The sequence below is a fragment of the Phalacrocorax aristotelis genome, chromosome 1, assembly GCF_949628215.1.
Source record: "Phalacrocorax aristotelis chromosome 1, bGulAri2.1, whole genome shotgun sequence".
Taxonomy (NCBI): Eukaryota; Metazoa; Chordata; class Aves; order Suliformes; family Phalacrocoracidae; genus Phalacrocorax; species Phalacrocorax aristotelis.
The window spans coordinates 202,346,774-202,374,532 of NC_134276.1; the positions used below are offsets into that span (position 1 = coordinate 202,346,774).

The window sequence follows — 27,759 nt, forward strand, 5'->3', positions numbered from 1 at the left end:
CGACGGCGGCGGCAGCAGCAGCGCGGCCCCTCCGGCGCTTGGCCCTGGGCTGACAACGGGTCTCCTGCAGCTCGGCCTGGCTGCACGGCGGGTCCCCGGAGCTCGGCTCGGCTGCACCGGTGATCCCCCGGAGCGCGGCCCGGCAGCGCCCCGACCCCCCTCGGGCTGCGGCCGGCCCTTTCCTTCCGCCTGCCCTGCGGAGCAGGCACCGCCTCCGGCCCCGCCAGCGGCGCGGGGGGGAACACGACACACGGCGGGGGGAGCGCTCGGGCAGCGCCTGGCCCTCCCGCGGGGCGGGGGGGCGCGCTCCGTCCGCCGGCGGCGGGAGGGAGCCGGGCAGCGCTTTCGAAATACGCAGAAATTATTTCCCGTCCTCTCGTCAAAAGGAAGCCGGTATTGTGCTGTCGCAGCGCTGTTAGCACAAACAACCCCGGCCGCTTCGCGCGGGCCCTGCGGCAAAAGCGGGCTGAACTCGCATAAAGGAACTGGCAGTAACGGCAGTCGTCTTGCCGCGGTGTTTCTCCCTAATTTCTTATTCTTCTTCACTGGTTTGGAAGAGGTATTGTGTTTGAAATTACAGGGGGAGGATCAGAGCACTTAAAAATACTTTGAGTCCTTTCACGCTTTGGAAATGAAGTAGTAAGGTGACTGCCTCACCCGGTGCATGATAAAGCATTAGTTTAGGATGTGTGTGTAAAAGCAGGTTTGAAAAATGTGTTATTAGGCGTTGACGGGAGAGCTGGGGCATCCAGCCCTCCCCTATACACAGAGAGTGAGGCCACCTACCTCGCTGTAACTTGGCGTATGCAGAGTTAAATCACATCTTGTTGCTGATGTAAAACAGTCCCCTTGGGACAGAGTGCAGTGATGGTGTTTAGATAGCAGCACAAGCTTCAGGACGAAGAAATAATACCTTTGATTTGAGAGAGAGCACGCTTTGCTTTCAAAAAAAGTCAGCCACCGCTTATCAAAACATCCAGGTGCTTTCCCAAAAGCCCAGTAAGCCAAGACCAGCAAGATAAGGCCAAGTGAGATCTATTTCTCACTTCTTCCCAGGAGGCTGCACAAACCGTGTCCACAGTGGGCTGCTGGAGGGTTACGTAGAGAAGATGTGGGGTGATCTTGGAGCTTATCAGACTTTCTGCCAGTGGGGACAAGATGGAGCTCTGGACAGAGGTCCTTCGAGGTTTTGTTTGTTTGTTTGTTTTTAACACACAACTCAAAGCTAGCAAAATGTAGTCAGAATCTGAGCTAGAGCAGTACAGCTAACTTTCAGTTGCTGAGTAGGCCTGGCTTAGCTGCAGATTATTTTGACAGTAAAATAGGAAGGTTTTGTGGCACACAAAGACTCTGACAAGATGCAGTGGCTCAGAAATCGCTTTGCTTAGGGTTTTTTATTTTTTAATCATAGTCTCCAGTTGGATACTTCCCATTCTGGCTGGAGTGTATCACAGCATGCTCTTAGATTTTGCCAAACCACAGTTATTTGCAATATTCCATTACTCTAGTGTTTTCTTACCAAGGGGAAAGTTCACAGATAGCTTTCGGTTCTGCATACCTGTCACTGCACAAGATCCTGGAGGACTGAAGCTTTTGGTGACCTGGCCTAAGTGCAGACATACACCCCCACATCTGTGGGAAAGTTTAAGTAAAGCAAATCTGACCATGCAGTAGTTTAGTATTTTCTTAATTTGAAATGATGGAGAAAAGCCTAAATGGTTGTTTTAAATAGACCCTTTCTTCTGTTCTTGCCGCCTCGAGAGCTTTGCTCTGCCACAGTCCCACTCTGTAATCCATGCACAAACTTCTCTTTGTGGAGCATGGCCTTAGGTGGTAGATTTTTTTTTTTTAGTAGTGAAGGCAGCAATTTTACTGCAGTTAGTCGTAATAAAATTTCTCAATATTACTGGAAAAATAATTACCAAAGCTGCAGTAATATTGATGCAGTGTTCAGTGCTTTGTTGTCTCCGCAATTTCTATTGACTTTTTAAACAAATTTTTTTAAGATAAATGCAATCAAATAAGTTCAAGTAACTTAGGCTGTGGGACTGGGGGGATGTTTATATTAGAACCAGAACAGCTGTGGGTTTATCCTCTCTTAAGGAGAACCAGATTTTTTTTTTTTTTTGGTGCCAAGTGATTGGTTTTAAGTCATATGGTTAGTTTTTATCAAACACAGTAAAATAACTTTGCATTTTCTGAATATAGGAACCAATAACTGAGGAGGAAGAATAAAAGGAGCTTATCCTATTTTTATAATTATTTAATATTATATTTCACTATTTTAAATCAATATTCCAGCAGAACAGAATGCCATAATTCTGCTCCCAGCTACAAAACTAAAATTGTTTTTGATCCAAACAGTTCTGCTCTGCTGATGGAAGTAACAGAATCACTGTCTATAGAAATGATTTGTGCTTGGGTACAGCCACAAAGCAGAAATAGAAACAATGAATGTCAGGCTGACTAAACGCCATGAATGTTTGAACATGTAGGAACTTGAGTGTAATCATGGCAACGCTGATGCCTTTTTTCTCTTCTGTTTTATGCCTCCTGGCTTCCACTCCAGCACTTCATCCCTGCACGGCTCTGTGACTGCTGTGGAGATAGTGGCATTGGAGCCTGCAGGTCATCATGTAAGAGATATCAGTCTCTGATAATTTTTAAAACTTTTTGATGTAATGTTTGAAAAGGTAAAATGTGCAGTTTTTGAAGCAGAAGGCAGCTTACCCGATGCCTTATACACTCCTAAAACAGAGTTCAAAGGCTGTAACATCCGTCTTTGCAGAAAACTAGAATTTCCTCACTGCTTACAGAGTGCCGTACACTGTGCCATAAAGACATATAAAATAAAAAATAAAAGTACTGGAAAATAGATATAAATTATGCCTTTTGTATCACTGCTATTTGAGATATTTAACATTTAAATACGTGCATATCATGCCTCAAGTACGTAATTGTTTATATGTGGATGAAATATATGTGAAATGCATAAAACATGAATCCACAGTGCCCATTGTTTTCAACTACATGTTAATACTGAGCTGTAAATAATTTCCAAAATGTGATGTACTGTAATATGGTGAGCTAGGAATTTCTGGATTTTTCTTTAATTTGGAGCTGTGTGCTTAAATACTGGTGTGGGAACAGTAGGCTTCAATTTGAGCCAAATTCAACAGAGGATGATCATACAAGTCCTTATTCAAGTAAATACCTTACTCTGAAGTACTTCCAAAGTTTCTATTGACTTTAATGTCATCACTTACATAAGTACAGAAATACACCCACAGAATTAGTTTGCAACATCAAGGCAAACCAATTACAAATGAGAGCTTTTCATCAGAAGAGAGTGATAAGGTATCGGACCTTTGAGTTCAAATTCGTCGCAACAGAAATTTTTGTCCTATTCTGCCTGCTTTAGAGAAGCTGTTGGCTGTAATAATACACCTCAGTAGAACAGCCAGGCACTGTAATTCATTTAGGATCTGGAGATCTAAGCCAAGCAAGGAGCTTCAGTTTAAGGTGGCAGATGGGGAAGTTTGTTGAAGAAGTGTCACTGTGGTGAGACTGGTCTGATCCTACCAAAGAGTTGGTTCCAACTGCTTTGGTCCTAATGAGTCTGTGGGGTAGCCCGAGTGGGCAGAGATGTGCCATGGCAAGAGCGTGGAGAGAAGAGGGGAGATGGGAAGGTCCTGCTCTGTTGTTTGACTCCAGAGTGTAGACAGCACAGAGGTGGTGTAAATGGGGGGCTTTCCTGTGCCAGTAGTCCTCTTCCCCTTATTCTGTCTTCCCTAAATTTAAATCCTGCATGTTTTGTAGGTTATGAGGATTTTTCCATAAGGCATTTGAATAGTCTGGCTGAGGGCACAATCAGTATCAGGCAGATCACAAACAGTTCTGACTTGTTAGAACAGAGTTATTTTAGACAGAATACAGCTCTAGAAAGAAGTATAAACAAGTTGTTTTCCCTTCACAGAGAGGGAGAGGGAAAAGGCCAAGGATAGAGAAGGTCAGTGTCAGCTGCTCTAACCGCAGTGAACTGACGACTAATGATCTCAAAGAATTACGCCTTTAATATTTAGGCTTTAATACTTGAAAGCTTTCATATCTGGATTTTTAAGACATATTTCTTTTGTCAAATTTATTTCCTATTTCATACAGAAAATTCAGCTGAACCCAGCAATTCCAGAATAATACAATTATGGGAGGCATGTGTCTATTTTATGCCTTCAGAAGTATCAAATATGTTAATTTTTGTTTTTTTGCTTTAAATCTGTAAGGGTTTCTGCTCTCAGATCATCTGAAGAAAATGCTAACATTTCTATATTAATCCTTTGCTCAAGTGCATTGTAAACACTTAAACCAGCTATATGACAAGTGCAATAGGACAGGTACAAGTGGTAAAATCATGTAGCTGCTGTCAATTAGCAATGCTTAAATATTAAATATTTAAGCATTAATTACATATTAAATATTAATATTAATATTAAATATAACCTGCAGCAAAGCCAGTGCTCTACTCTGCAAAAGTGCAGGCAGGAATAAATCCACAAAAATCACCTGTCCTACTCATGCACCCCAAACATGAGATCTGCTGCCATCCTTTTGTCATGCCTCAAGAATTTATTTGAGAGATTGCAGCTGGTAGGTAGGACAATAAAAAGATCATTTACTGCAATCTATTAATTAACTTCTATTTGGGAGATTTCTAAATATTAAGAATAACTGAACTGGTTCAGGCCAGTGCTCCACCGAGCACAGTGTCTGTCTCTACCAGCACCCCTAAGCGGATACCCAAGGAAGAATAAGAATTGCAATTACATATGATGCTACCTTCCCTGCTGTAGCTCTAACACTCCAAACCTCTGACCAGTTTCAGCTCTGAGAATTTCATGAGACTGAGAGGTTTTTCTATTAAATATTCCACTCTTACAGGTACTTGTCCAGTCTCTTGAAATCATGTAAACTCTTACATAAACAATACCATCCTTTGGCAAGCAGTTCCTCAGATCTACTGTCCTGTATGTGAAGAACTACTCCTTCCTCCTTGCTTTGATACAGGCTCCCACAGGCTCTGTTTCATGGCCACCTATGCCTGTTCTGGAAGAGGCATTCAACAACAGGGCTCGCTCTTGCTCCCCCCACTGCAACTTTCCCCTTCCACTCATGAGTTTGTCAGCCTCTATTCCATATCAGCCCCCAGCCCCTGAGTGCATGGGTGCAAGAACTAAATATTCTCTCCGCTCTCTCTTGCATTTTAGCCACCTTCCCTTTTATTTCATGGGTTATTAGTTTCCTTAAAACCTTCAGTAACAGATGTTGTCAACAGCCTTAATTATATCCATCGAGACTACAGCAGTCACTCCTTTCTACATGCTTATGGGGCAGCACTTCCATCTACAGAAGCTATGCTGACTCTTACATGCTGGCCTATATTATAGTTCCTGCTATTTTTTGTGCTGCAGAAGTAGGCTTTCTGGATTGCCACAGAGTCTTTTTTTCTTCCCCAATTGTGTCACATTTGCTACCACATTTGCTTTCCAAAAACCAAGGAAGTTTTCAGTGGTCCTTTCCACACTGCTGCATTATAGAGCTCTTCAGTGAATACCAGTTAGGCTTGGTGCTATGCTAGTGTTCAATCTGTCTTGGTAAGATAGTTTTCACCTCGTCTACTGTTATTTTCACTTCAGACAGATCCTCTGCTGAGTTCCCCAGCAAGGATTCCTGCAAAAAATTCTCCCCAGTTTCCTCATCAATGAACACTAATAACACTAATTTACCTTTTCTGTAACATCCACATCTCCTCTGAGCACTCATGTTGTACCTTGGTCATCAGCTGGCCCTACAGACTTTCTAGCAGGCTCTTGCTGCTGGTTGACATGTAAGAAGAATGACCGAGTAGTTTGGTTCCTTTGCCTAGTTGTTTCCCATATTCTTTTTGGCCTAATTGTATTTTTAAGTTTATCAAAGTTCATGTTCCTTTCTGTTATCGTCTTTTGAATACTTTATAGCTTTTTGCTATGGTTCAGACTGTCTCTTTGCTTCAAGCCTGGTATCCTTCAGCTTTCTCCTAGCCACATGTAAGGATTCAATTCTTCTAGCTCCCTCTCCTAATTTGTCTTTAACAAGCCTCACGTTGTTCCCCTACTGGAGATTAGCGCAACTATTCTTTGCTCTTTGTTGTTCTTTGTAGAAATATTGTTTTCATAAACTGGGGATTCCAGCATGAGATTCTGAACCAAATCTTGTGCATTGTTCTGCATCAAGCCAAGGACTGCACTTTGTCTTGAGGCCTTATTCTGTGAAAAATAATTCTGTCTAAATAATACCACCTAAGAATGGCATCTGCTTCATACAGCAATGTGTCAATATACTGTCATCAATGGTACTGTCCTGGCTGGTGGTTTGTCATGTAGTTCCGATCCCATATTCTTCCCAACTGGGCTTTGAATTTCAGCCCATGTAGATTATGTGCTTCTCTTTGAGGTTTGCTATGTTTTGAAACAATTCAGCCTCTCTACTGTCTATTCTTTGGACTAATGGCATAATCTGTTTCGATTTTTGCTCATTCCTAACTCCTTCAAGCCTAATGAATCCAGCTCAGCAAGGGGTAAATATCAGGAGAAACAACTGGAAGAGGTAGTGTCTCACTGCACTATTTCCAATACAGCAGGGCCAAACCTGATCTTCTATTGAATGGCTGGGTAGTTATTGATTTCAATGTATATTGTAGGTATTTAAACTGGGGTTTCATACCAAATGAATGCTACTCATGTAATACAGCGATTTACTGTCATTTTTCTAATCTAATGCTGATATCTTGTACAGGAACATAAGGAAGCCCACTGTGTTTTTCTTCAGATGTTCAGCTGAAGATTAGTGCTTTGTGGTAAAATATAAAAATCCTCGGGTTTTTTGCAGTTTCTAGAATTCTTTGAACTAATACCCTTAGAGCAAATCAAAAAAGGCCTCTGCCTTTTAAAGGTGAATGGAGGAAGGACTCTTCATGAAATTAATTGAAAGGAAGTTCTGTTTTTCAAGAGGAACTACTTTTTAAAGGGGAAACTTCATTTTTAAAACAAGTTTTGCCTTCTGTTTTAAACTTCCTCAGACTCTTACCATGACTTTGCAATATCACAGCAATCTTTTTAAAAGAACTCTTTTTAGGACTAAACCACCAACCAGGTTAGTATTAAACACCACAAGATAGTATTAATTTATTTCTCCATAAGCTGTTCTTTCAAGAAGGGGAGCAGGCATAGGAGCATTGACTGGGAGAAGAACATGCAACTTTGTAAACAAAGTTTAAGCACTAGGTTTGCCAAACAAAAGCTTTCACTTGGAACAAACTTGGGCTTTTTCAGTCATGCATTCCTAGCATTACATAATTCAGTCAATGTTTAGGCACCTAAGTAAGTGTATCCTGGCATTTAAAAGTATCAGAAATTCCCACCCTGGACAGAGGACTCAAAAGCATTTCAGATACTCTGCATCTTTTATGTAGTTATCTACAGCTGGATTTAGTTACGTAATGCTAGATATCAAGATCAAAAATCTTGTATAAAACTTTCTTAACAAAGGAACATGAGACGTAGTTTGTCTGAAGAGTGGCTGTTAAAAAGTCACAAAGAAAAGGAAATCTTCAAGACTTTTTTCTTCTTTAAACTTTACTTTCTGATGCACAGAGGAAGTCGTCTTGTTCTATTCTTACTTCTCTTCCCAGAGGAGCAACTAAGGTCCATGAAACTCATTCTCATGATCTTTTAGAACACAATAATAATGTTCTGTAATTCTTTGAAAGTATGGCAACTCTCAACAATTCAAATCAATTATTTCAAAGTGTTGACAGTCAAGGTGCAATATTTAGACATTGGAGTCATATACATCTCAGGTCTTATTTCACTGTTTACTTTGCCATTGGTGAAGAAAGAATTGATTCTTTACTTAATGACCATCTGAAAGGTATTTTAGCTTTATCTGCAGAAAATAATTTGAGGAAAGCAAGTTTTCATATAGTGAAAAATAATGGATTGAAGCTGCCACGTCACATTTTCTGGATTCTACAAGCTACTGCTATCTAATAGATTCAAGAAATCAAACATAAAGAAAAGTGCAGTCTTTTCCTTTAAATCCAGATAATGCCATGAAAAAGTAAGATTAAGGGTGGTACGGAAAATATCAATACTCAGATAAACAAAATTAAAAGGGATTGGATTATGTCATGCCTGAAACTACCTTTTATAGTATTGACAAGTTAAACATTTATACTAGATGGAAATGCAAACAAAATATAAAGGATTTGATGAGTTAAATAATGTTTCAGTCTGTCATGTGTCATATTAGCTATAGAGGCACATACACTTAAAAGATAGATATATTTTACTGTGAAGATTTTAATCTAGTGTTGTTATAAGAAACATTTACGCATACTAATCAGAAATACCAGGGATATCTCAACGATAAAACACTCTGTCCAATAAGTTTATTCAGTTTAATTGGTGATATTTTAGAGAAACAGACCTTCTCACTTTTAAGTTCTTTTAGCTGTAGATTCTATAAACACCCTAGAAAAAGTATTAGAAAGAAAAAAACTTGGGTAATTTTTAATATTAGGCTCCTAATAACTGCTCTGAGCACTCTCCACATTGTTGTACTAATGACAATTGAGCATTGCTACCCTGAAAAACGTTAGGCTAAAGATATCTCACTAAGGAAACACTGCAAAAAACGATTTGTGTAGAATTTTAATGATTGTTTTGTAAATGAGTGCCTTCACTTGCTGAAATGATGGCAGTGAGTCTTAGGGAAGGGAGGGAGGGGAGCTGCATTGCTGCAGAGATGCCCTGGGAGCACAGGGAACACCCGCAGCCTTGTGTCCTTACTTGAGGGTTAGTTGCTATTTACATTCAAAAACTCATCAGGCAGCTCCAAGGGCAACGATGCCTACTAGTAGAAAATGCTCATTGATTCCCCTACTGCCCCTAAAATATATGAGGGAGAGCAGGATGGAGAGGAAGGTACTTCTCTCTTGCCCTAAAAATTAGGGTGATTGTAGCAGTGACAAGCTGGGCCTGAAAGCCAAAACATCAACAGCTGTGTAACCCACTCTAATAACTCTGAATTTGATTCACTTGGGACAGCAAGGGGCTTGTGATTCCCTTGCAAAAGAGCAATGGCTTTTAGCGTTTTCATTCCATTCTGGCAGCAGCCTGTATGGAAGTGCTAGTGGTAGAGGAAGAGTGGCAGTAACCAGAGCATCGCCTCCTCCACATCAGCCTGCCCTGCTTGGCTTTCTGCTGCCTGGAACTGGAGACCTGGGGCCTGGCCCTCTCCCCCTTCTCTGCCAGCATTCAGGAGCCTGGGGGCCATGGAAAGCAGCTGCCTTGGCTCTCCAGGGGAGGAGGAAGCCCTGCAGGAGGGCTCTGTGGCCCTGCTGGGAGGCAGCAAACTGTCCCTGTGGTGGCCATTGCCTCCCCTCTCCATCCCCAGCACCACACACAGCAGCCCTCCCTCCTTCCTCAGCAGCAGAAAATGAACTGGGTTGGTGGCAGCCGGTGAGTGAAACTTTTCAAAGGCTGCCAGAAATGGCTCGGCGCTGAGCCAGTATCCCCTCAGAGAGCGGGCACAGCCGTGGCACGTGTGACAGCCCTGGTGTCCCCTCAGAGAGCGGGCACAGCCGTGGCGCGTGTGACAGCCCTGGTGTCCCCTCACAGACTGGGCACAGCCATGGTGTGTGTGACGGCTGTGGTGTCTCCTCCTGAACCAGACTGTGTGGGGAGGCACAGATGCCCTCTCATGCCAGGCAGGGTGGGTCATGTCTGGGCCTAGTATCTCTCAGTAGGCTGGGGCTGGGTGAGGCTCTCCTGCTAAACACAGCTTTGTGATCATCTTGACTCTTTGCAGAATCAAACTAAAGTAATGCTTTACCAGATGGGTAAAGCATTCCCAGGAAAATGAGGTTTTGAAAGTTGCTGATGTGAAGCAGGGGGAAGTGAGAGCTTTAGTTTGAAAAGAAAAAAAACACCCCAACTTTGTCCTAAATGCCTATCATACTATTCTGTCTGTAAGAAAAAGCAGTGTGTGGGAGTATTGCAGTTAGCAAATACCAAATCATCCTGCTGGTTTCTGCTGCTGTTAATTATCTGTCAGGATTCCTTGAGTGAGTCTGGGATTTTCATTTTAGGTATCAGAAAATCTGTCCATTGCTGGGGCTTCTACCCACCGCAAGGGTAAATGTTATGTGCATAGATTTAGAAAGTGTGTTCTAGTTTTAAGCACGGGGCGGGGGGCAGGGGGGAAACCAGTATTTCCAAGGGGATACTCTATATTTCTAACTCTCAAAAAAATGTCCTAATGTTACTGACCCAAGGATTGCAGCCATGCTCACCCTACTCACAGCAGTGACCCAGAGCTCCAATTTTATGCATCATGTCCTCTAGGCAATACATTTAAGACTATGTTTAACAAGTGGGATATGTATTTTAAGGTATAGCTGTCTCCCATATTACACAAGCAAGAGCGGCTCGATAAAACTTGTAGCAACAATCTATTTTTTTATCTTTTTTACAAAATGTTTACAATATTCTGCGAAGTCCCAAAAGGTAGAAACTTGTACTGTGCTCCTCTGTTTTCTTTGCTAATATGGTTTGTAACTATGTTGTAGCATGACAAAGAAAAATAGGAGAAATTAATATATTGACAAAGATTTCTTATAATGTTTTAAGAAATTTAAGAATTGATGAAAAGGTGCATTACAGGTCAAACACCTAAAAGCTTTTCCTTCTGAATGTTCAATGTATTTGATAGCCCTCAGATAGAATGTGGTCCTATCCTTACCTGAGTAAACCAGGATCCATTGAAGTGACTTCAGCAGAGTTATGTTGACTTCCTTACCTGAAGGCTTGATCCATTATAATGTAATGTAACATATTTGTGTCCTAAATTCTCAATACCATTGATGAGAAATTCAAGCCATGACTCACGATTATACTTTTATAATTAATAATTATTTGCATCTTTCAGGAGCAGAATCATATTAAAGCAGGAAAGGAGAAAGCAAAAGGTAAACACGTCTAGCTCTCTTGGATTTTGTATTCTTATGTAAATACTTTAGTTGATCCACTTAGGAAAAACTTTCAAAGCATTTGGAGTGAGACTCAAAACAGTAGCATAACAGTCATAATGCATTTGCCTGACTGCTACTAACTTTTAGGGCAGAAGTCTTGTTCTCGGTTTCCTCACTGAATTCCAGCTGGAAGAGGAGGGAGTAGGAGAAGGCATGAATGAATGAATGAATGTGGCCAAATTAAGTTTTACTGAATTACTTCTGTTACTATATTTTATTGGTATGTGCTGACACATGAGATCGCCGGAAGTCTCACCACAGTGACAACCACATGGTCAGCTAGCCTTACACACATATCCATAGCTATTTTTCTGGGCTACATAAAAGAATGTTAGGCTCATTGAAATACTTTATTTATAGTATTTCTTTGTATTTTAAATCTGAAAGTGAAATAATAGAATTAAATTTATCCCTGGCATAGCAGAAGACATTTCAAACAGGAAAGAGAAAGAAAACAGTAAGAGAAAATAGTTATAATCATAGTAAAAGAAGTCAAGTTTCCTTCTCAGCAGCTGGGAAAAAAGAGACAGTATAGGGAAGCTCCACCACTGAAGCTGGTACCTCCCAGTGCGCAGAGCAGATGCACTGACGTATACGGGAGAAGGAAAAACAGGCTGACAGTATGGAGGCAACCTCTGAAATGAAAACCTTTACCTCAGGGAATGTGGGAGTAACCAGTGGCTTGTTGCCCCCATCACTTTCCCAGTCTCCTGGAGGCCTGCAGATTCTCAAAATATCTGTTTTCTCAGGGATTTATTGGTCTAAGCCACATGATTTACATTACAACCATGTAATTTGCTTCAGTGGAGGAGAGAAAACAGGAAAGGATCCAAGACAAGATTGTTTTTAGTAATTTAGTGCTAAATTACTAAATTACTGAACACTGGTAACTTTATAATTGCTATTACACAAAATAGTATTACACAAATAGTAATTTAGAGGTAATGGGAAGAAAATATGTGGGACACTGAAGGGACATGGATGCGTTTTGGGGGTGTGGACTCCAAAACAATATGAATTTTGAAGTGTTGATTTGTACACAGGCTGAATTTACCTTACTGCAGATATTTCTCTTAACTGAAGAACAGGTATTTTCCATAGATAATAACATTCTAGAAAGCTAAATATCATGTATAATAAATTATACTGGAAAATAGTTACCAACAAAACATGTTGGGTATATTCGTTACATGTAACCTACAGTCAGGAGAGGAATTACATTTCAGAAGAAAAGCCAATGGTATTTTGTTTTGACTGTACCTTCAGTTTTCACTATCCTTCTTGTGGTTAAAGAAATCTTACTGTTTTTATTTATTCATCTGCTGTGCTTGATGCTAATGATTTTAGGATGATTATTAATAGTCTCCTACAAAATGGAGATTTTTGTTTCCTAAATTTTCCAGAATTATCTGCCTGATATATTAAAAGTGTCAGTCTTATCTCTTTTTGTTCCTTGCAACAAACAGCTTTTCTGGGTCCCAGTCTTAGAGATTTTTCTTCTTTACCTTTTTGCCTTTTTTTTTGTCACACGACTATTTTCTATGTCGAGAAAGACAAAACTGGAGAACAATAAACTCTTTGTGTCATTATAGATGCCTGTGTGTACGTAATCTTGCTGATTATTTGCCTACTAGCTTATAAGCTGCCTAAAAAGCCCAAATTTAATTTTTCTAAGACTTTTACCTTGCAGAATTTTGGTATGTCTTTCATTTTAAAGAAATATTTTTAATGATCATACACAAAGTTTGAGGCATGACTGTTTAAGAACCAAGTTTTTGGCATTGAGAGAACAGTGATTTATTTGAATATGATCAAATTATACTTGCACTCTTTTTCAAGGCAATAAAAATAAACTAAATAATAGTAGAGAGGGTCTGAGAATTCAGTGAGATTTAACCATGTGCTTTTATTATTAGGAATTTTTTACAAAGAATTATATATGCTGCTAATGTGTTGTTGAAGCTTCTGTCAAAAACTTGTTCTCTGTTTTAAAAAAATTTAGGAATTCTTTGAAAAGAAGAAACTTAAATCGAAGATGAAGCTCCTGGGAGTATCATCTCCTAAGAGTTCAGCAGTCAGTTTAGATCTCCTCAATCTTTATGTTGTTAACCAGATATCAACCAAAAAAGACAACACCGGTGAGTTTAGTGTAACAGTGTTCTGACTTCACAGTTGACAGAATCAGTTATCCTTAACTATTACTATTATTGTAGTTCTTCTTCTTCCATTTATACCTTAATGTTCAAATAAGTGTTGTTTTAATTTTTAAATAAAAATTTGTAAGTAAATACAAAACTTACAATTGAATAAAAAGTCAGGACATAAGAGGAAACAAGTAACCTTGGCTAGTGCCTACTTCACCTTTAAAGCCTTGCACACTTATGCACCTTCCTCATTCCATCCAATAATTTTACCCTACATCTATTTCTTTTTTCCCTTTGCCATTGAATGTGTCCATTTGTATTGCACTTTCTTTTTCATAACTCTTGAGGGGCATTTGGAATAGTCTGTCAGTTCTACCCAGAGTATCTTAAAAACCATCATTAAGCTCCCAAAAAACATCTCTACAACTTGAGTCCTCACTCTTGCCCTCTGTGACATATTCATAAACCAGATTGTGGAGAATTTGTTGTCCTATGCTCAGGAAGATTAGAAGATGAATGAGGAGGGTGACAGAGCTTACCTACACACAGGAGCTGACCGTAAATAATTTTACACTATAATACCATTTAGAATAGAGCTTTTGCATTGCTAGTAACAAAGAAAGCAAAAAATATGGCTTTAAATAGATTAAGAAACTAAAACAAGAGCTTTTGTACTCTAATGAAAATTCAGGAAGCTCAAAAGTTTCTCCAAGCCCAGTGCTGACATTCCAAATACTTTAATTGCAGAGAACGTGAGGAAGCCGGTCCATGTTGATATCACTGAAGATGTAAAAATACCTCTTAGGAGGCACAACATAGAGCTTCCCACATCACCACTACGTACACAACATACGTCAAACTTAGATGACATCCAGAACAGGTACTTGTATAAAATAGGCAGTAGTTAAGCTATAAGGAAGTTCTGGAAAAGGTATTTCAGGATGGTCTCACATGTGGGTTTTTAAGTAAACACAAATATACCATTCTAAGATGAAGAAGTTTCACTATCACTCCTGGCATTCCAATGTTACATTTATTTACTCTCTCACAGTAAAAGTATTCTAAATAAAAAACTGTACATGAAGCTAAGAGGTTTTTTAAAAAATATTTTTTACTCATGTCAGGTACATACACTAAGTTTATCTCACAGAGCAGGCTATTCAAACAGCTTTTTCCACTTACACGGTCTTCCCATCCAACTTCAGACACCCTTAAGTGACTGACTCACACACTGGCTGCTCGTAGCTGCTTAAGAGTCAGGCCTTTTAAGATGTATGGAAAAATATACTTAAGTTATTTTGAAATTAATACACAGAATGTTTTTAGTCTTATACACCTATATCTTGTATTTCTTAGGCTGTTTTTATTCATTTTACAAGGTTACAAAAGCAAGTATTAGACAGCAGAAGGCAGCATCTCTCAGAGAAAGTAAAATACCAGGATAATGTAAGTTTATTGTTCTCACTGTAAAGCTAAAAATGCACACCAATGAATGTATTTTTAAGTGATTTTTCAGAGAGTGACCAAATCTCATTGGTACTGGAGCACATGAAGGCTGCTTCTTTAAGGCTATACTAATATGTTATTTGCCAGTCATATTTTATATTTGTTTCTGCTATTTCTTACATATTTCTTGAAAGGCTCACCTTTTTGTAGGCGTTTTCCAAAATACTTTAAGAATATCTGTGTTCTAAGCTAGTCACAAAGGACAGAGATTATGGGAAAAAGCAAGGCCAACAGCAGGTAAATTAAAAATATATATGTGCAGAAATGTGAAATGATGAAATGTGAGAAGCATAGACAGAAGTGAGTCTTTAAGAGGAACTTAATAAAAGTATCAGTGGATACAATTGGGAAGTTCATACAGTTATTGAAGTTACAGTGAAAAACATTCCCTAGATAGAATTTAGGCTTTTTTTTAATGACTCGTTCCACTGTTGTGTAAAAAACCAACCAACCAAAAAACCCCAACCAAATTAGTAAATCTGTTAGAAGACACTTATTTTAGCTTACTCAGACTTGCTCAATAATGTGGCTCCGCTGACCTCTGCTATTTACATCAGGTAGGACTCTGAGGAAAAGATGCTTGCAAAAGATTCTTGCACTGTATGGTTCTGTATGTTCTTGGCCCATTCATGTTGCCAAAGCATGTTTTGCTAGAGTGAGAAAGACAGGTGTTTTTCTAGTGTTAGAAGTCCCTTTCTTTTGAGTTGGGAACAGTTACTTAGTATGGGTGAGAAGTTTAGCTGTCTAATGTGTTTCAGCCACCGAAATTGCTATGAGCTGCCACTACTATGGATATCACATTAAGTCAGCCTTCCTTTATGACTCTTTTTCATCTGTTTCTTGAAGACAGAGAAGACATATTTCAGATTTAGTGTGGCCAGAAATAATGATGGCTAAGTTTCTCCTCAGCCTCTACTTGTGTGGATACATTTACCTCAATTCATCAAAACATGTGATTATGCAGTGTGCACACGCAGAAAGCTAATTTAATGTATGGATCAAAAATAAAGTCTAAGCCTGTGTGTTGCAAAGAACTGTTTTAAAAATCTTCATAAGTTGAAGTATATTCAATTTAAGTAATTAAGATACTAATTATTTTAGTTAAGTAGATGTAAGTAATAATTTTAAGTTGTATTAAATTTTATTATTTACTTTATCAATCAGTGCTTTAAAGGGTCTATAAGATTCATAATTTTCAGCTTTCTGGACGTACAGTTTTGTGGTACATAGATTTTGTGTGATTAACATACAAGGCTTTTGCACTCCATTAGTAGTTTGTGCTGCTTTCACTGGATAAACTGGATTACAGACATTACTTCCATGTAGCTGTGGATACAGTGACATTTCATGAGTTTTGCCTTCAAATTTCTTCTTGTCTTCTGATCTGCATGAGGTAGCATTGTTGGTATCACAACATGCTGGAGTTCTCAATGGAGTAGAATATTTTTCATCTTACTACTTAAGAACCAAGTCAGCAGGTCATTTACCTACACATCTAAAGCTAAAAATATGTTTATACCCATCCCTCCTCAGGATAATATTTGTGTGCATGCTTCAACTTAAGTAGGTACTTATGGGTTTCCCTGAAATAAGCCATTATTACCTTATGTTTTTAATCAAAAAATCATATCAGAATACATGAATGTTTTCTGTTGCATGTGGTGTATGTGCAGAGTTGTAAAAGACGTAGAAATGTTTGATTACTTTGAACTTTATGCTTACATCAAAACAGGTTTAGATAAATAAAGTATCACTTTGATATGTTTTGTCTAGTTATCAGAAGTAACAGAATTAACATATGCTGATTCTACTATGGAAAATGAAGAGAACATAGCAGGAGCTTTTAGTGCTTGTCCATTCTCCTCTTCTGCTTTTTGGTCCTCTGACTGTACACAATTTTCAGAAGAAAATTTCAACACAAACCTTATGGGCAACACTTGGGAACAGACCTATGAAGTGAAGATGCAAAACCAGGTTTGATTAATATTTTGTAACTTCTGCAGAATTATTTTAAACTAAGTTTCATTTATTTGGGGTGTAGAATTAATGTAATGGTGTAGATAATTATGAATGATCAAGTTTTCTTGTAGGCTGGTGGCAATGAATATTCTATATTTACAAATATATTTCTTTTATTGTTATGAAATATGCTTAACTTGAGCTTTTGTTCACTGAGCTGTCAGCATCACTGATATCTCCAAAAAGAAAGCTGGTCACATACATCTGGCTTTCTTTTGTTTCTGGCTTGTAAAGTTGCTTTAAAAAAAAAGCTGAAATGTATTACAGTTATACATACAGCTTTCTTCAATGTACAGTTAGTATAATTGGGTATCATATGATCCCAGGTGATCACCGTGACCTAATTTGTAATCCTGCAGTGTCTCAGTGAGAAACATAGTTCTTACACTATTCTCAGTGCTTGTAAAAGGATTGAGAAAAGCCTGCTGTTTAACTCAAGTTAAGTTTAAGAAATGATTGGAATTAATTTGTTCTGATGCACGTTACTATTTTTTTCTTTTTGTTAACTTTGGGATTCTTGAAAGAATCATCCTTAGAAAAGTAGTAGCAAATATAAGGGGTCTCCCATAATATGCTTTATTTTTAGAAAATCTATTATTTATTGAAATATTAAAATAAATCCTGTGTGTATCAGCAGTGGTATTTTAAAGTCTTGAGGTAAGTGAGGAAGGAGTACTTCAGGGCTTCAGAAGGGGAGTTGTTGACTTGTTCAGAGAATGGGTAGGCAGAAACCCACAGAAAGCTGACCTGAAAGTCAAAGGAGCCTAAGAAACATGTTATCAAAACACAAGGCCAGGCCACCTCAATGTGCAAGAGAATTAGTAAGTCCTGGAGGCAAGTTTGGCTGAATCGGGGAACTTCTGACTGAGCTCAGATGCAAAAAAGAAGAGTGGAAGATTGGATGGGCCACCCAGGAAGAATACAGCTTGAGCTGAGCTTGGACAGGTGGCATTGGGATGGCCAGAGCTGAAGCTCACAAGGGGTGAGAAGGGCGGCAAGGAGGACTTCTATGGGTATGTCATTAGCAGAAGGAAACCAAAGAAAATGCTGTCCACTGCTAAATAGAGTTGATGACCTAGTGACAAAGGACATGGAAAAGTCTGAGGCACTTGAGACCTACTTTGCTTCAGGCTTTTCTGACAAGGTCTGCTCTCTGGTACATCTTCAAGCTCAGTAGAGAGTTTGGGGGAGAGTGGTACAAATCAGTAGTGAAGGAAAAGGTTACGGAATCCTTAGTAACCTGGGCATAAAGAAATATGTGGGACTGGACAGGGTGCATCCAAGTACATTGAGAGAGTCAGATGACACCACTGCAGGGCAGATGTCTGTCATCTTTGAAAGACTGTGATGATCAGGAAAGCTTCTCAGTGACAAGAAATACACAAATGTTATGCCCATCTGCAAAAACATAAGCATGATCTGGGGATCCCTGAAAGGATTATGGAACTAGACCTCAGTCAAAGATTAATACTAAGTCTGGTACATCTTCATTAGAGCATTGCACAATGGGGCAGAATGCACCCTCAAATAGAGAGCCCTGCACCTCAGGAGAAATGACCCCACACATCAGTGCAGGTAGGGACTGATTGAGTAGGCAGCAGTTTTGCAGAGAAGGACCCAAGGGTGCTGGTGGACAACAAGTTGTACATGAGTCAGCAGTGCACCCTCGTAACAGCGAAGGCCAACTACATAGAGGGCTGTATTAGAAAGAGCATGCCCAGCAGTCAAAGGCAAATGATTATTTCCCTCTAAGCAGCATATGTGAGACCACATCTGAAATACTGTGTCCAGTTTTGGACAGAGAGATCAACAAATTGTAGCAAGACCAATGAAGGGCCACAAAAATTGGTAGGGGATTGGAGCACATGATGAATGTGGAGAGACTGAGCAAAAAGGGCTTTCAAAGCATGAGAAAGAGAAGGCTGTGGGGGTGAGGTGTGAAATAACTGCTGTCTTCCACAGTCTAAACAGTTACAGATAGGACAGAGCCAGAGGTACGCAGTGAAATAGCAAGAAGTAAAAGTCACAAGTTTCAACAATGGAAATTCTGTTTGTATAGGAAAAAAAATATTGTCACAAAAGTAGCGAAGTTCCAGAAGAGGCCATCCAAAGAGGCTGTGGAATCTGAGTCCTGAGCAGTCCTGAGCAATCTGGCCTAACCTTGAAGCTGGCCCTGCTTTGAACAAGTTGGACTAAATGCCTCTTGACGTCCCTTCCGGACAACATCTTTCTATGATTATGTGATCCTCAGTAGAATTTCAGCTTGTTACAGTCTGCCAACCTTGTTCATACTATGAGAGGATGGGGTGCTAAAAGGGCATTTTGCATATTAACAGTGATACACAAATACAGAAAAGTACGCATTATACAGAACTCGTGCAGTAAGTAAGTTTTGGCATCTAGTGTAAAGATAAAAAGAAATTAAAATAGTGGGAAAATATGTATATTGTTTGCAAACCCAACTTTAAAGTTTTAAGCACTATAACTATTCTATATATTCAGAGTTTGACAGCTTCTACTGTTTTCTCAGCCAGAAAATAGTCCTGATCAAGACCCTTGGATTACAAAAAGCCAGTGTATTTTCAGGAAGTCTGATACAGTGCATCAGGAACTGTTTAAGCCATTGCATAGGTAGGCAGTGATCTTACATTAAAGAGAGAAATGACAGTCAACTTGAAGTAAGAAAAACGCAAAGATAATCTGAAGGTTATTGCTACTTGATTTTTTCACTGATTTTTGATGCTTTTTGAACAGAAATTTCAATTAAATGCAAAGGCTGAACATACCGAGCTATTTAAATTTGCTGAAAGGCAGCAAAATGAGAATCTTAGGTGGGCATGTGGAGCCATGATCTATTTTTTGCAACATCACACACGTGATGGTGTTACTGAATTCACCTTGAGTGAGAAGCAGGGAGGCCACAGGGAGGGTAGCTGCCTCAGCTCTCATTAGTTCTGGTCACTGTTGCAAGTACTTTTCTGATGACCTTGATGCTGTAGCAATTGAGCAGCTTCTCCACCTACACTGTTTACATTTGGGATTCCAGGAACAAAGCATTTGTTTCCTTGTCTTTCATATGTGATCCTACTATAGTGTTTTGAAGAACTGTTTCAATAATACTTTTATGAGAATATACACTTTCTTTAAAAGAATGGATAGAAATCTAGGCTATATTTCTTTCTGTAAGTGCTAATTAAAATTCTATTTCATCACAGAGGGTTTAGGGCCAGGCTCATTTATACTGAACATTTCATTTCAGTTTCTTTCCAGGGGCTCTTGCCTTAGATCTAGAGGTCTTACAGGGCTAATCTTCCTTTACTCTTTTTATACTGTAGGTCTACTGTCTGGTTGAAAGTTCCTATCAGTCTCTAGCTTTGGCTTTGGCCATAAAAAGGCCATATATTATTTTGCTGTTCCTGAAGTACCCACAGTCTGTTTGCCTGTGAGGCAAGTGACTGATAAGATCACTGACCACATGATAACTAGATGAACACATCAGCTTCCAGTCGCAGACACCTTAACTTTCTCTTTCTCTCTTCTAGCTTCTCCTGGCTTTCTACTGCAAAACCTAAAGTAAGGATAACATTCACCTCGTTGTATGTCTTGGTGAATTCCCAATGAATAACTTTACATTAAAGCCCCACCTAACCTTTTCTGACCTGCATCTCCCCTTTCATTTCTCCAGAGGCCCTCAGGCCCGCAGTTGCCTGCTTATGGCGCCTCCCTTAGTCCTCTGCCCATTCGTGGCTCACTAACAACTTCTCTTTTCCAACTGTTCTTCAAATTAATTTCTTTGTATCGTCCTTGCTTTGTTTTCATCCACTATAGCCATAAATTCTTATACCTCAAGATCTGGCAGTTCTCCTGGGAAGGGAGTTTCTTTCGCTGCATGTGAAAAGTAGACTATAAACTTATCTAGTCGTTTAATATAATTGCAACATACTGATGATGTCATCAATGTGCATACATCTGAGAGCTGTGGCAAGATCATTAAATATTAACTAAAAACTTTAGATGTCTTATAAAAATAGCAGATGTCTTTGAATAATGCTTAGCTACTTCCTCATCTACTATTAACTTCTACTTAGCATTATAAAACGTTCAGCTGGAGTGAAGGAGCCTCTGAATTGTTTCACAAAATGTTTTTGCTTTCTTCACATAGATCTTTTCAAGTTTCTCCAGAAACCAGCTCTAGTGTGTTTAGCCTTTTGAAAATGTTCTGGGGCGGGGGGTTAGGGGTGGTTTCTGTAAGCAGAGGATGCTACTTTGCTACTTTCTTACTTCTCTAGGATCTTTATCCCGTTCCCTGTACTTGCTGATCAAAACATTACAGAATTTTACTGTTTCCTGTACTACATTTCAATTTTCAAGTTCCATTGATAGCATTGCTCAAAAAATTTTAAAGAAAGGGCATTTTTTGAATGACCTTCTTTGCCAATTCTTTGTGCTTCAGAAGCCTCTCAATTTTTTGCTCAGATTTTCTTAAAGGTCACTCAGCAGATCGAGCCTAGAAAAAAGCAGTGAAGGTGTTTGATTAAAAGCCAAGTCAGTGAAAGCATGATAGCTTTCATGTTAATGAGGCTAGCATGTCCGCATCTTCAGAACCACTACTATCAGAAGTGGGGTGGGGAAGTAGGGGCAAAACAAAATGCCTGACTGGCCTCCTGACAGTGCAGTAGAAAAATTCTGTGCTGAATTAGGATTACTGACCTCAAGTGCAAATGGAAGTAACTCACTAAAGAGACCAGGAATTAAGCACCACACAGAGCTTATTATGGGCTTTCAGTACAGGAGAGAACTGTAGTCTTGAAGAGCAAACAATATTTATGAACAGAAGCAGCTGTCTTCCTCTTTTTTTTTTTTTTTTTTCCCTTTCCTAAAGTGGACTTTGGTCAGCTGGTGGAGCAGCAGTGACATACTGTGGCTGATTGTATAAATCACAGTTTCCTACTCAGGAGGATGTGCTCCATGTCTTGGAATGTTTGGAGACATGAAACAGAACCCCTCTTAAATCAACCGTACTATAAAGTGGAAATAAAATACAGGACACTTTTTCAGTTGAAATAACATACATTTGGGATAAAAGCAAGTGTGATGAGTAAAGTCTTTCAGATTTTTATCAACAAGTTATCATAATTTAGTGTGTTGGCAATTAGTATTTTGCTTATGTACTGAGTGAACTGTTTTTTCTTTTCTACCCCCCACCTCCACCCCACCCTCCACCCCCAGGCTAGACTATATGGATTCTGCCAGGAAAAATCCAGTGATAATGACCAGTAATGAATCAGAAAACAGTGAAGGAATAAAAGAACTATTGTTTGATGTTGTGAAAGAAACTGCAGAACAGAAAGCTCCCCAAGATGGAAGCGATTGTTCTTTTCTGGCACTGTTCGAAGATGAGAGCCAACCCATCCATAATAATCCTTCCACAATGCATTTTAATCCTTTTGTTAATCAAAGCAGTACTGCTGTTTTTTTCATTGATCCTGATGATGGAAAGCAAATGACCAACAGAAATTATCCTTATGATACTAGAGAGACTTATCCTGCAATAAATGCAGAAAAAAGTTCTGTAGACAGACACCTTGAAGGCATTTTCACAGCTCCAGAACAGGTTTTACTTAAAGGTAACAATGCCTCAAGTGCAAGCTACAAGAAAACCAGTGAACTTCATAAAACCCACCTGCAGGACTGTCATGAGAGACAGCACTACTTCATACCCTCTGAAAACAAAGAAAAACCTGCAAACCTTGACAAAATTGGTGAGTGTCAGTATTTTAAGGACATATATTCTGGGGTTTATTCTCCTTTTAAAGACCTATGTTTTTATAACTAGAGATTTGTCTGCCCTGACTTGAAGATATGTAATGAATCTTCAGAATGCATTCATTTAATTTTAAATCCAATTAATTAAATTATTTTTTAAAGTTGACAGAAGCATTTATGCTGTTGCGTTTTAAAATCAAGGTGTACCTTTTTATTTTAGAGACATTTGCGTATCACCGTGATCAGCGGATTAACTTAGAGGAGAATGTACAAAACTATTCAAGAAAAAAAAGGTGAGTTCCATAGAAATTATCAGTCTCTTAACTAGTGATAACTGCAGAGACCTTGCTGAATTGGAGAAATCCTGCTAAGAGGACAGTATTGCTGAGGACCCAAGTTTTGCCAGTGAAAATAGTAGTGAAGAAACTTATGCACACGTAAGCCCTTTGTACCATTGTTCAGCTGCCTATAAGAAGTGTAGAGAAAGACTGCTTCATGGGACAGTTCTGAGTCCCTGAAGTTAAGCTGGTGCTCTGACTTGTCCTCTAAAAGACCCTGCCTCCTTCCACTGAGTACAGAGGAAGTTAGCGTCTTCCCTGGACTGAAGTTAGCTTTAGGTTTTATCAAAGACTCTGATCCATAACACCTGGCGTTTTGCAGAGCAGCACTATCTTCTGTCATCTCTCATATTACGCTTTGCATGTCAACAGAAGAGAAGATTTTTAAATCTCAGGTTCAGAAGTAGGTTTGATGATCTTAATAGTGGTAAGCATTTCATCATTACTGAAAATAAAAATTGAAGACAAAAAGGTCATTAGTAATGACTTTAATTTATAAGAAAATAAATGTACAGGAGGGGAAATCACTTACCAGAGAACTCTGTGTTTGCATCCCTCAGTGATGATGAGTCTGTGAAAGAATCAGCCTGGAGACAGAACCAGCTCTTTGGATTTGAAGAGGTAACTTTTTACAGAAACATAATTTTTTTTGTTTGCACCATTCATTTGAGGTGGGGAAGGAACGTCCACAACAGTTAGAAACTGAATTTAGCTTCTCTGAATTAACTTTTGTGGAAGCTTATTTTCCTTCATGGCTTATATAAGGCAGGCAGAAAGAACAGCGTCTAGTTCAGTGGTTCAGACAGCCCCCTTGGGTCCATAATTTATATGGTTTGATTCACACCTAAGCTGATGCCTGAAATACATTGCGTAAGTTAGCCATTAACCCTTAGGATCAGATTCTGTAGGCAGTGCCCAGACATTGCATGCAGGGCACTTCAGTATTATAAAGGAACTTTATGCCAGTATACAGATAAAGAATCCTGAAGATATTTTGCCCGTAGAAGTCACCCAGGTATGTACAGTATTGCTCAGGGATTTTGTACCTCTTGAAATAATTTGTGGTACCATGCAGTGACTCCTTTACATAATACAAAACCTGAATGTTCCTCACTTACCCTGAGGTGTTGATCAAGCTGAACCCTCATTATTAACACTTACTTATTTTTAAAAGTTCACAACAGCACAAGAGAAAGAGTGTAAGTTTGGAGTGAGTTCAACTCTTCACGAGATGGAGAAGGGTTAGTACCATTTATACATTATTAAGTCAAAAACCACATTTTTCTCTACATGTGAAACTAAAGCAGTTACTTTGAAAGCCGGGGAGAAGTGTTTTGATCCTTTTAGGATGTTACATTTGATGAGGGCTTGTATTTTTGATTCACACAGCACTGTATAAAGAAGACTAGCATTACCAGGTAACTAAGAACTATCTGTATTTGCTTTTCCTTGAAGAGATAAATTCAGGTTAACTTCACTCTGGTGAGTAGTACACACATATTTTATATTGTTCCATTTCCTCTGAAGTTGTCCCCTAAACTGAAAAGCCAGCTCTGAAAGTAAGGGTAACTGCTAAAAAACCCAAAATAAATCTACAAGAGAGGTCAAGAGTATTAATCTGAACACCACTATGCAAGTTTACCGACATCACCACATAGTAAAATGCCAAATAAATGCCAGTCACTCTCTTTCTTTCTATTCCTGCAGACCTCTGTTGGTTGGAAAAAATCTTGGACATGTTTTCTCTATTAATCTCTTCATTAGATGTTTGACGTGTTATTTTGCTGGTCTGGTCTTTACTAGTCTTTTCTCTACTTCTCTTCCACTAGACTATTTGCTGTCGTTCAACATGTGGGCAGAGTGAGGGGGGTCAACACAGAGATCCCACGTGCTTTGTGCTCCCTCAGTAGCTGTAAGGGTCAGCTGTGCTGGCTGCATTTCGGAGCAGATCATCTCCCAAGAGCCTCGAAGAGAAAAACATGGCCGTAAGCCATGTAACTTGTATGCAGGGAGTTTGCTGTGTTCTCTCCCTACCCTTGCTCTGCAGAGTCCTTCCTTCTTTTCATAGAAGCATAGAATGGTTTGGGTTGGAAAGGACCTTGAAAGGTCATCTAGTCCAACCCCCCTGGAATGAGCAGGGACATCTTCAACTAGACCAGGTTGCTCAGAGCCCCGTCCAACCTGACCTTGCTTTTGGGTAGCACAGTTCTGCTCCTGGTGCAGGCTGCTGATTAACAGCATAGCTGAAGCTTTGCGGCACCCGTCTCATGCTATGTGTTAAGGTGTGTTATGCTGAGAGGAGAAGAATTGGCTACTTCCAAGACCTAGAGTGACCTTGTGAACACTTTATTAAACATTATCTTAAAACTGCATCAGAAATAGTAAAGCTTAATTCTACATGCTGTACTTGAGAGGTGGATGTCTGGGGAGTTTTTGGAGAGTAGCCTTTCTTTCCTTTTCATCTTCCTTTTCAGATGTGGAGTCATCACTCAGCAGCCAGTCTCCCAGTTACTCTCCAAGGCAGACAGAGAGCTGTTTCAGCTCTAGTCCTGACACAGTGAGTACTGCCCCTTTTTGGGTTTGAAGGGCTCTCTGCAATGACACCTCTAGGCCTGAGTGCATCTAAGGAAGGATGTAGCTGGAGTCTTATCTATGGCTTTGTTTTGTACAAGGCAATGTCATGTGTGAGGAAAACAAGAAATGATTAGCTGTAAATTTTCCTAAGTAGTTTAACAGACGTGTGATCTGATCTCTTGGTAATACCAAGCCTGGCGGAATTACAACAACATGACTGTGGGAAGATGCTAAGCAAGCTTCTGCTCTCTACCCTAACATATAGCTGCCTCACATTACATGCCTGTAAGGGAGGAGGGTTTGACACACTGTGTGTTTTCAGACTTTCTTGAACACAAAAATGCAGCAACGTAAGAATATAAATTCTGTGTGAGAGTGAAGGTCCGCCTTTCCCGCCTTCTCTACAAGAAAGACCCTGGAGAAAGGATGAAAAAAACCCCAATCAATCAAAACCGGACAGTTCTGGCCTTTCTCTTTACTTCATTAACTTAGTTATTAGTTAGTCACTGACTTAGTTATTGAACTATTTTAACAGTTACATTCACACAATTCTGTTCAAACAGTCTGAAGAGGAAGATGCAGCCAAAAAGAAAGAATATCTGAGTGAACGGTCCCTGAAGATAAATGATGCTAACCTAACCTCAGCCTCAGCAAACACAGAGCCCCCCGAGACCTCTCACACCAGAACCGTGCCTCTCCAGCCCAGCAGTATTTTGACTAGCGAAGCAGCAAACAATCTTCAGGAGAAAGACTCTATTTTATGTGCCACAGAGGAAGAAAGTAAAAACCACACCGCCCCATCTGATGGCAGCTCATTACACCAAGCCCTTAAAAGAGAGCATGCCACACACGGTACCAGGTGTGACGTTTGGTCGCAGACGGAGGGCTCTGTTGCAGCAGTAGAGAAAGTGGATGTTGCCACCCAGTGCGACGCCGTGCGGGTGTGCGGCTGCAGGAGCTCCGTCCCCTCCGCCCGCAGCCCCGCAGGCAGCGCTGGGGGGCACGGATCGCCAGCAGGTGGGGCGCCGCAGCCTGCGGGCGCCGGCCCCGCTGCGGGAATAGCGGCGCTTTCTTCTGAAGCTGAGTATCTGAGTTTGGCCGGCAGAAGGACTCTAGAGGTGCTGAACTACATTGATATAATGAAGGAGAGAGATAAGCAGTGACCAGCTAGAGTGGCACATAAGGAATACGGAAGACTTGGCCTGTTCTCACTGTGTTTCATTTAACTGGCATATTTTGATTTTTCTAGGCTGGTTAGAGAAATTTTTTTTTGCTGTTTGTTTGCTTTAAATTATTATTAATGATGGCTCTTTATCTACCTACTGCTATCTCTAACTATGAATTTCTATAGATTTCCAACTGTTAACAAAGGATTTTATGATAGCTTAGCAAATATAAACCTTAGGAATTACATTTGCTTTCCCACCATATATCCATAGGATTCTGTAGTTTGGGAGTGACTTCACTTCTCTTGAAGGTAGTGGAAAGATTCTGTCTTACTTCAGAACATATTTGAAGTTGCTCTTAGTTCAGAACAAGTGTCTGATTCTTATCCATTTCAACAGGCAAACTAGTCTTTGCCATATGTTTGTACTAAATACAAAAATGGGAAACAACAGAAAATGCACGTCTGCACACATCGAATAAAATGTAATTTTAAAAGTACTAATTTATTAATTTTTGCAGGGAAGAAAAAAAACACACTACAAAACAAACAAATGCTTAATCTTCCTTCCATAGGAGATTTATTGATTCATTCTCTGGCTGTTAATACTGACAAATCTTGTGTTTTATGCATTTTGCCTGCAGATTGAAATGCTTTCCTCTTCATTTCAGTGTTTGTGTGAAGCTACAAATCATAACAAATGAAAGTTGCTGATAATATTGTTTCTAGGTTATATTCCTTCCTTCTAAAAAAGTTCCTAGTAAAGGTGGCAGGGAGACTCACTCTGTTACTGACATCTACTTATATAGCCATACACCTTTACTTATACATACATACCTGTATCTGTGTATCTTGTGTGTGTGTATAGGCTGGCGTTAGCCAGCTGGCAGCATGCAGGATCCTGTTCATTACAAACTGGGCGTGGGCAAAGGCTATGCCAGAGACTATCCCTTAAACAGGGCAGGAGACTTGCTTTTGTAAGGTTAATATGTTGTGCTTTCTCCCTTGGAGACGGCTGTTAAGAGAGTCACCGCACTTATTCCCACCAGGTCGGTTTCTTTTATTTCTACGTTCTGTAATAAAAGGCTTTGCAGATGAAGGGAATGAGATCTGGTGCTATTC

General features: G+C 39.6%; 1 protein-coding gene across 1 annotated transcript; it reads left to right on the forward strand.

The window, feature by feature from the left end:
* Positions 1 to 138: 138 nt before the first annotated feature.
* On the forward strand, positions 139 to 27,746 carry REDIC1 (regulator of DNA class I crossover intermediates 1). The gene is made up of 13 exons (XM_075081343.1): positions 139 to 2,636; positions 11,023 to 11,062; positions 13,128 to 13,263; positions 14,017 to 14,149; positions 14,649 to 14,715; positions 16,549 to 16,749; positions 19,325 to 19,425; positions 22,024 to 22,556; positions 22,781 to 22,853; positions 23,459 to 23,519; positions 24,073 to 24,139; positions 25,373 to 25,455; positions 26,036 to 27,746. Coding segments are annotated over exons 1-13 (2,097 nt in total). The 5' UTR covers positions 139 to 2,634; the 3' UTR covers positions 26,636 to 27,746.
* The last annotated feature ends 13 nt before the right edge of the window (positions 27,747 to 27,759 follow it).

Coding starts and splice junctions, on each gene's coding strand:
- REDIC1 (XM_075081343.1), top strand. Junction 11,063..13,127: donor AGGAAAGGAGAAAGCAAAAG/GTAAACACGTCT, acceptor AAAAAAATTTAG/GAATTCTTTGAAAAGAAGAA. Junction 14,150..14,648: donor TTAGATGACATCCAGAACAG/GTACTTGTATAA, acceptor TCATTTTACAAG/GTTACAAAAGCAAGTATTAG.